The 10000-nt window shown below is 34.5% G+C and overlaps 1 protein-coding gene across 1 annotated transcript in view; it reads right to left on the bottom strand.

Annotated features, from left to right (window-relative positions):
• Positions 1-2858: 2858 nt before the first annotated feature.
• Positions 2859-10000, bottom strand: part of LOC113807237 (small G protein signaling modulator 3 homolog) — a 17496-nt gene continuing 10354 nt past the window's right edge. Inside the window, exons 8-17 of the mRNA XM_027358452.2 lie at positions 9693-9926; positions 9488-9582; positions 9242-9384; positions 7695-7845; positions 7309-7435; positions 6667-6777; positions 6180-6347; positions 5876-6018; positions 4746-4850; positions 2859-4599 (exon numbers count right to left, since the gene is read on the bottom strand). Coding sequence (XP_027214253.1) covers positions 4348-4599; positions 4746-4850; positions 5876-6018; positions 6180-6347; positions 6667-6777; positions 7309-7435; positions 7695-7845; positions 9242-9384; positions 9488-9582; positions 9693-9926 — 1529 coding nt within the window. The 3' untranslated portion in view covers positions 2859-4347. The remainder of the gene's footprint in view (positions 4600-4745; positions 4851-5875; positions 6019-6179; positions 6348-6666; positions 6778-7308; positions 7436-7694; positions 7846-9241; positions 9385-9487; positions 9583-9692; positions 9927-10000) is intronic.

The following is a 10000-nucleotide window of genomic DNA, read 5'->3' as shown; positions in this document are numbered from 1 at the left end:
ACAGCAGAAGCCATGAAATGCTACACCCAACATCATATTTTGGCTATAAGGACTACGATTCTTTTTACATGATGAATTCTCCAGTTACACATATAATCTTGGAAGATAACTTTTGGAATGTATTGGGATGGCATTCATCCAGTTACATCATCACTTCACAGGATATGGTTTGAGGTTAATTTTCACAGCATATTCAAGAGTCATACCATTTCTTCCTTTAAGAAAAAATACAAAATTAGAGACAAAATAGAATTATTTCAAAATAAAAGGCATACTATAGCTTCAAAACTAAACCATTCCTATCAGGTATGTCAAAAACATTAAATATGCAATCACTGTAGGCACACATCTGTATGTGTCCATGTTTCTATGTGTGCATATGAGTGAGAGCATGTGTGTTCTGCATATGTGTTGACATTTGTGACACAAACAGTAGTGACACCAAGTATAAAATGGGTATTACTTAATGGTAAATCTGAAACTGCATAAACAATGCAAATATGCTCACTACTTAATTATAAGATACATATATATATGGTTCAAACTAGAATATATAATCCTGAAAACAAACAACAAAAATACTGACAGCAACATCTGTAAGTACAAACAATAGGTACTATATAATTACTTTTTTGCTATTGCAAAATAGCACAACACTTATATTTTTCTCTGTTAGTGAGTAGGGCATTCTGCAGTGTGTCTAAAGACTCCCTTTTCCTTTAGATATACAAGAAATCCCAGTCATTAGAGTAAGTCAAAATATAGGAACAACATTGTACCCTGATGCACAATTGTTATAGGAGGTACTCACTATCAGTTCATTCCATGGTAAAACATGATATACAAAAGCAAACTTTTTTCTTCCTACATGGCAAAGTAAAGGGAATGATAAAAATGAAAATAACCTCCATTTTAGGAAATAATGATTATTTTGTATGAAACTATCATGTGAGTTAACAAATCAGCTTGTCATAACTCTGTTTGGAATAATAAAGAATAATCATATACTAGTAAACCATACAGTGATTAGTGAAACACCAGAGAAAGCAAATGTACCTAATGCATGCATCTCTCATGAATAAAAATCCTAAGTTGTTGCATCCTAGCTTACAAGAGAAGTTCCTCCCAAGAAGATCCCTGAGAATTACAAAGTAGGCAAGTGAAGTTCTGAATCTTTTAGGACAAACAATGCTAGAAAAAAATAATAAAAAAAAATTATATTCTAAGAAATATCTACAAGCGTCCCTTTAAGTTTTAAAATCTGCACGACTGTGAATCTCTGGAGAACATCCTTTAATATGTGCAGAAAACTTGCTATAGGTCTATTTTTTACCTAAAGAATTACAGCTTTTAGCTATTCCAATAGAACTTGATATACTTGGATGGCTTTCTTCATTCCTAAGGCCTAGATAATTACCCTTTCAAGAAAACGAATACTGTTCATGACTTGAATGCTAAGGCAGTTCAGTGCCAAGAGATCAAATAAAGCTATTATTCAGCAGACTCAACATTATTCTGTGAGCTCTGACATACAAATGTAATGGATCCAATCTGACAATGCTTTGGGAAAAACATTTAGCTTAATATTCAGCCTTCATCCTAACATAACTGTAATCTTTATCAAAATTGCCAATACAAAAAAAATGCTGCTCATCAGCCTTGGGTTTTGATATCTGATTAAAAACTGGAGCTTTATACTAGAAACCCTGTTGTAAAGAATCACATTTCATGGCTCGACTGCTTTTATCTATATCAGCTTAGCAGAGAGTCCACCTTCTAATTTTAAAGTACTACATGGCCAAATGTCAGTCACAACAAGTTCAGACACTGTTATGTAGGAGTTTAATACTACAGTAAGTCAAATGATTCTAACCTTTTAGTGTACTACTAAAAATCACCTCCTCGATTGGTGATTCCTCTATCTCACTACAGCATATACATTTTTTAAATGCATTAGTGCTGGGTATATGCCCTGTCCTCTGAAATTTTAGTTTGTGAATTTTATTTACACATATATGGTGCCATAAGTGTTTAGTCAGCAAAAAGACAATTTGTTGGACTCCATGATCTTACAGGGGCATCAATTGAGAAGGGGGGAGGGCAGTTGCCTCCCTAAATTTTGTTTGGCCCCCTGAAGTTCTGGCTTTAATGCCCATGGGACACAATTTTAGACTAAATTACACCATAATAAGTTTGGTTATAGCTCACTTTCCTTCTCCCCTAAAAAAAAAGCTGAAATGAAGCACCTGTGATCTTGCCAGATTCTTTGAAGTTTAGGATTTTTTCTTATAGCATTAATACTGTTACCACCATCATAATCATACTAACAGTGTGACTATTATATTATTATTATCAATACCTACAGCAAAAACAATATTTTCTAAAATCTCAGATAATCATCTACAAGGTGACCAAACACTTGTGGACACATCAAAATGTAAGTAAAATTTACACACTAAATAACAGTGGAAATGGCAAGTGTGTACAGTGTCAATGGGTTAATGTTGCATCAAATGAGTACAAGCAAGCAAAATCTAGGCACACAATGATAATAGAATAACATGAAGCGTTAGTAAAAAATATCCCATAATCAAAATAAATTAAGTTCTTTCTAATCATAATGAGTCTGAATACATAGCTACTCCAGTTAAAATCCTGAGACTTCTGGAAGAGCAAAGAGATATCTAAACATAGCAGTCTGATGAAGGTGCAAACTCACTCACTTTCTCAGCAGTAAAGCCATCTAAACTTTGCAATAATATTAATCAATTATGGCTTACAGATTTCTCTTCAAATTACTTAGTAAGAGCACAAACCCCAAGAAACTTAGGCTACGTTTTTTTAAATAAAAATATCAGTAAGAAATTTCATTATTCATTTGACCAATCACATAAAATATTCCTGTTCCATTCATACTCAATCTGCTCATTAACTTTCTGGACCAAGAAGCAGATAAAGGCACTTGTGAAGTCAAAAAATAATAATAATAAAATAAAAAATAAATAAATAAATAAATAAACAAATAAATAAAAGTACTATAATGACTGCCCCTTGCACACCATATAAATGTTCCAGGAATAAAGAAATGAAAAACTGTGCATGTTAATAAAATAAAGCTTGAACTTAAATGAAAGGTATTTCTAAACTTTCAATCTAATCATAAACAGTCACTTTTAATATGGAATGAGACATGCAATTACTCAATGGATAAACAATACTGTATTGAAAAGTAATCATAAAAAGAGAAAAATATAAAAATTCAAAAAGGGTTTCCCAGAGCAGCCAGTGCAGACATGAATTTACTTGCAATGAGAACGGTTTTAAATAAATGCGCTTCAAAAAATAGGAATCTCATTATCCATGGGTAATGCAAATAGAGCAATAACAAATGATTTTGTGTGCATGTGATCATCGCAAATATGAATACAATAAGTGATAACTAGAACCAGTGAGTTAGAGGGTGCTTCTACATTCCCTTTGAAACCCCTTTTCTGGCATCATAATCCACATAACTCTCAGGTTCTATAACGCTTTACAAATGATTAAACGAAAGAGATTTCTATTTCTAAAAATGTCCAAATGGATGAAAATATCAAAAATGTATGTTCCTTCAAGTAAAATAATCAGCTCAAAAAGAGTTAGAGTTATGAAGATTCCAAACTGATGCTGGAGCTCCTTTATCTCTAACAAGTGTTCAGACATATTCTCACCCACAAGGAGATGCACATTAATTCCCCTGCATTATGTGAGTAGCTAATATATGAAACTAAATCTTTCAATAAATATCAAGAAAGAGATAACATTTATATCAGTAAAGAGTAAATTACTATATTTCTTCAGCATATGGCATGGCATCTAAATGTCTGATGTACACTAAGAATGCTTGATGATGTGTACACTTAAGATTAAAACTGTACAAGGAGTCTTAGAGATAATCTGAGGTTATGAGTGTTCTACCATATAATACTGTGCAGCTGTATAGAAAAAAATATAATAACAATATTAATCTTCTACTAACAAGGATGAGAAATGAAAAGTAATTAAAGCAGTTTCCTTTATACTGTCTAAAGGAAAAGGGAGTTGAATCAAACACTGCAAAGAATAAAAAGAAAATTTGCCTCCACCTTATCAGATATTACTTTTTTTACAAGTAGTTGTTCAATGCAACAATCATGGTTTATGAGAATCTTGAAAAAAAGGGAAAAAAATGTGGTATGTAATTTGTAATATGACATATCATTTCATAGAATGGCATTTCATTTCTTTAAAATGTAATCAGACTACAAAAATACTTCTAAACTCCAAATCGACTTTTAAAGTCAGTTTAAAAAAAAAGAACTACCAATGCTACAGGTCCCAAGAAAAGAGATGGTGTTTGACGAGCATGTCCCGCACGCCCTCTCGCAGAGGCCTCTGATCCTGGTTGGGGGGAGGTGGTAGTTCCCAGTCTGGGTTCAGGGTGAAAGGGAACTGCGCAAGCACTCGCAGCTCACACTTGATCTGCACCCAGCCAGGGGACTTTAGGAAAGACCATGGCTGATACCATCTTTCTACAACATCAGCACTCGAACAGAGGACCTCCAGCCAGAGATGCAACACCTGCAGAAAGGAATATATCAACAATAATAATTAAGTAATCATGCTATTTAATTTCATATAATAAAAAAAATCAATATATAAATAAATAAATGAAACTGTAATTTATCAAATTTTAGGTTATATGAAAAACAACTTGATTGATTCACCTGTTCATTGAGTCCTAAGCAGACCAAGGAACGTAGTTTAACATCCATTTGTGCATGGACTGCATCGTGGCTTACATTAATTGCTTGCACACATCGATAGAGCAACTGAAATTTCAAAGTAATGCATTGACTATACACAATTAACATGAGTTCAATATCTAAATTCATTCCCTACAATTTTAGAGTAAAAACAGATAAAATATTCATAACATTTAAACCCTCACGTCATGAAAAAATTTGGCTTGAGGGACAGGTGACATGATCATGCCATCATGGGAAAATATGGCTGAGGACCAAGGGTGATAATAACTTCCCAATTTAAGTATTTCAGCTGAAGGCCAGGATGATAAGAATGACTACTTGCTACGAGTCCACAAAGCTCTTGGAGGGTGTTTAAACCCAGTGGATATTTAACCCATTCGTCCCGGGTGTCACATATATGAGACACCGAGAAAAATAAACAATGTCGGGCTGACCGCCAGTGCGATGCTGTCTCGGGGCTGGGCTCCAAGGCAGAAGCGGCGCGCGGCCGGGCGGGCGGACAGACTCCGGGAAGCTCCGCCCGCCGATTTTGTAGCCGCCCGGATTTTTTTATTTTGGCTACAAAATGTACCCGGCGTGACTGGGTTAAGGAGGGACTTTTGCATAATTTCCATCAATAAATGGGAATGGAATGTACCATCAGTGAGCTCTGGCTGAGTGGACACTATTTCCATGCTCAGCAGCACAGGTTGCATTACAGATAATTGAATAATATTACAAAATAAAAAATTATAGAATAACAAACTGTTACTTATTGTTATCATTATTGCACTTTGGACTACCTAGAGTAATGATATGGAGAAAGAAAGAGGAAAGGAGAAAGAAAGAGAAAAGGAGAAAGAAAGAGAAAAAGAGAAAGAGAGAGAGAGAGAGAGAACGAAAGAAAGAGAGAAAAAGAAAAAGAGAAAGAGAGTGAGAGAAAAAGAGAAAGAGAAAGAGAAAGAGAGAGAAAAAAAGAGAAAGGGAGAGAAAAAGAGAAAGGGAGAGAGAGGGGAAAAGAGAGAGAAAAATAGATAGAAAAAGAAAGCTTAAAATGAAAATACACCTATCATTATCCTGCCATCCTAAAAAGACAATCACTGCTTCACCTCTTCTGGAGTGAGGACCTTGCCATCTTCATCAAGCCTGAAAGTCCGGCACAGCACTAAGCGTGAGTAAACCGAGGAGAAATCTCTCTCTACTTCCCTTGCCGCAGCTTCTTCGATAAACAGCCAGGGATGACAAGGGCCTCCTAATAAAATTAACATTTACCATGTACTATACATACAAAATATTTCATACAAATAAGTATCTATAACAAAACAAATATTCACAATGTTCTCACAGGTGAATGCAAAATCAATATTCCCTTTAGTACAATTACATCTGCTTTCTACTACTCTGAGAACTTACCTAAGAGAGATGTGCGCTGCATTCCATGTTGCAATATCGCCTTAATGGCTGGGCACAGAGTCCCACGCACAAGATCAGTTACAATAGCATTAATAGCATCATCACCTGCTCTGCTGTATTCCTTGCTACGCTCATCCAACACTTCTACAAACTTTGCAGGAAACCAGCCTATTGAAAAATTAATGAAATACATTAGCCAGAAAATCCCACTCATTCTTTAGAAAAATATAAAAAAAATATAAAAGTTTGAAACAAGGCACATAATTCTTAAAACAAGAATTAGCACAATTGTGGAACAAAATGTTTAAAATGCATCTCCCAGTATGAAACAGTGAACCATATAATCATATACTACTTATCAGCCTATATAATCTGAAGCTAAATAACAGGCAAATAATTCTAAAAACATGGAAGTGGCTTTTTCATAAAAAACTCATATAAACAAAAAAACTAAACAATACACCAGGGTTTTATTTCCAAAAGTCACCTCTTAATCCATTCAGTTCTCCTATCCAGCAGTGCTCATCACGCTGGGATATAATAGTAATGATGTCGTTCTTACGGAAACCCAACTCATCATCATCATGTCGTTCAAAATCTGTCAAGAGAAAAGGCCACAGTGAGTGCTAAGAAATGAAGGTAAAGCTAAGACATACATTTACATACTGCATCCTCTACCTGAATCTCAAGAGGATTTATGAGGATGATAACATTCCTTGCAGATGTTTCTTTTCTTTCATTCTGCCCCATTTTGAGCATTATTTTAATGTGTGGTTATCTGCTCCAGAATCACACTTAAAATTGCTTGATTGACCTTTTAAATTTATCCTGCCTGACTTACATTTGGACATCCCTTTTATAAGTCTTTATCTCATTCTTTCAACCTGCTAGAGTTACTAAAAATTATGTAGTCCTCAATTCTATGACATTTGATATGTCAATCCTCTACATAACAATTTTCTAGATCCTTTTTTAGTGCTAATTGTATGCTTTGGAATATAATCCCTTTAAGAGACTTTAACTTCTCTGACTCCAGACAAGTTGAAAAGTTCAGCTAATCTGTTAATCAAAAAAAATATAAACCTCTCTTTTATGCTATTATCCTCAGTATTAATTAAAATGAACCTACCCAGTAATGCCTTGGCTCTTCTGTGTCTGGATCTTGCTGTTGCTAAAAACTCAGGTAAGTCATGTGCATGAGACTCCAAAGAATAGTCTGGGGTGAGGGACACGGAACTGAAGGCTGGCTCAACACTCTGAAATAAAGCAATTCATGGATAAATAAAATATATGAGAGTACAGATTTGTTAGCAGATATATGTAGCACTATTCAATTCAATTACCAAAAACCAACAGACAGAAGAACATGGCAAACTAAGGTGAAGAAAGCTAAAAGAAATATTAAGGCAAACAACAATGTACCGAGTTGCATAATTTAAATGGATAACCCAAACTGAGGCCAAACTTAAGAATAACCAAACATGTATGACATAAAAAACATAAAAGTCTTTTCACCTGGAAGTGCCTCCCTACTTGTAGAATTGCCTCACGCAGATCTACAAGCAACTCAGTCTGGCGGATATTTTTGTTACGAAGGTCATTACTGCTACAGTCTTCACCAAATAATATCAGCTCCAGCATGGATTTACTCTTGCTAACTTGTCGTCTGCAAATATTTTTGAATTAGAAAGCATATATAAAATGCAATATGAGAAAGAGATTTTTTTTCAAATTGAGAACACAAATGTAAATTAGAAAACAGAATATTTTAAAAATGAATTGGCAAATACAAAAAAGTTATAAAAGAAAATATGTACAGAAAAGATATATATAAGAAGCAAGAGAAAAAATAAAGTTAAAACTAATCATAACACTTTTTTGATCTATGAAGCTACATAGGACAAGGTATGAATGAGAATGACTATTTTCAGAGCCTATGGGATGCATCTGATGTAATTTGATTACATCTTCATCAGAAATACATATATTTCTACCACAATATTTAACAGAACCATCAAATACATGTCTTGTACTATGAAGATACTCATTCTCTTTCATATTTTTCTCTGGATTTGTCACAATGAAAACTCTTGATTCTGGAATAACATTCTTGTTTTCAAAATTGTAGAGATAATGAATTCATTCTTAATGTTGAGACATCAAACAAATGAGAATAAATGAACTTGTGATCCTTATAATCCTTGCTAAAGAAGAGAATTATTACAAGACATAAAAAAATCAGTATCACATACTGTCATCCCCCATCGTCTGTCAAAAATCACAGAATAAAGACTCCTGATCTGAATTATCTTTAGATAAGATTTAAATTTCCAGCTAATGCAGTATGCTACATAGAGCAAGTTAATATCATCAACAAAACTGCCATATTCACAGTTAGAACACCCTTATCGCATAAAACACAACAAATGTTTTTTCAATGCATATATACCAACCTGTCATCACAGTGACGAACTCTGGTAAATGCATGTGCCCAAAAAAACATTTGTGAAGATGATCATCATCAACCAGCCTCACTCACCATATACTTGTTACTACCCTTTAAATCACTTTTATACCCATGTTTTGTCAAGCCACTGATAAGATAAGATGTCATTCCCCGCCTAAAAAAATTTCAAAATCACAAATGATTACTGTAAGAATAGTAACGAGCATATGAAATTTCCTTGTATCTTCTTATGAACATTATTATTCACTTAATACCATCCACAAAATATTTGATATTCACTGAGTAGGTAGCTTCCTGTGAAGGAAGCTTCCTGTGAAATATGATGCTTTTATCATTTATATATGTTGTTGCCATACAGGGATCAATCATTTCTTGAAATTTCAGCATAGACAAATGCCTTTTACTGATACTTCATCATACATTCCTGTCACACTTTTCACTTCTATTTATAAAGTCTCAGAAATTCAGAAGAGGTGTCCTTTGACAGTGATTTCTAAGAATAAACAAACTGGATAAAACAAAAAAAATCATAGAAGTAGTAAAATGTGAAACTAACGTACAGTACCAAGATACTGACAATTCTACAACTCCTCACCTATTTAGCTGTTGCTTGGGGAGGTTTGTAGAGTGATCTGGGTTGATAAGCGCACCATGATCAGCCATAAGATATGCAAGGTGACGTCGGCGGTGGGTCTCAACCATTACATCAGTTAAGCTCCCACATACACTATCCATGACCTAAAACGATACTATGCATCAAGTACCAGTAAGAAAAAAGAAATCACGTTTATAAATCAATACCAATACTGAAATTTTTCATCAATAAATACTTTTTTCTTACCTTAAACAAGCAATCAACATCATCAATATCCCCTGGAATATCTGACAGTGCATTGAAAATCTGTGCTGAATTCTCAAGGCTACGGAGCTCTGCCTCTGAAATGATACATTAACAGTCTTACATTCACAAAATATGTCCAAAAATGTACCTAACAAAGGCCACACAATATAAAACCTAAATGAAATAACATACAACCTTAACTTACCTTTAATCTTCAGCATGGCTAGAGTGACCTCAAACAGCACAATGGATCCATCCAGGAAGAATAGGTCCCACACCCTCAGGAGGATCTTCATGTGAAGCACTGAGGCAAAAAGGGTCACGTACCAATGCAAGGTGATGAGAGAGAGTTCAATGTCGTGTTCTCGTACTACAGACTCCACTCCAGGCAGATAGGTAGCCACCAGGGCAGCCAACACACGTTGATCTGCCTGTACACCTACAAGAACAAGACCATAAGACTGTTACATTATATGGAAATATTTTTGAAGCACTATAAACAATTAAAAATAT

Source organism: Penaeus vannamei, chromosome 1 (assembly GCF_042767895.1).
Source record: "Penaeus vannamei isolate JL-2024 chromosome 1, ASM4276789v1, whole genome shotgun sequence".
NCBI lineage: Eukaryota > Metazoa > Arthropoda > Malacostraca > Decapoda > Penaeidae > Penaeus > Penaeus vannamei.
The sequence above is the reverse complement of the archived record's forward strand: the minus strand, read 5'-3'. Positions and strand labels throughout refer to the sequence as shown.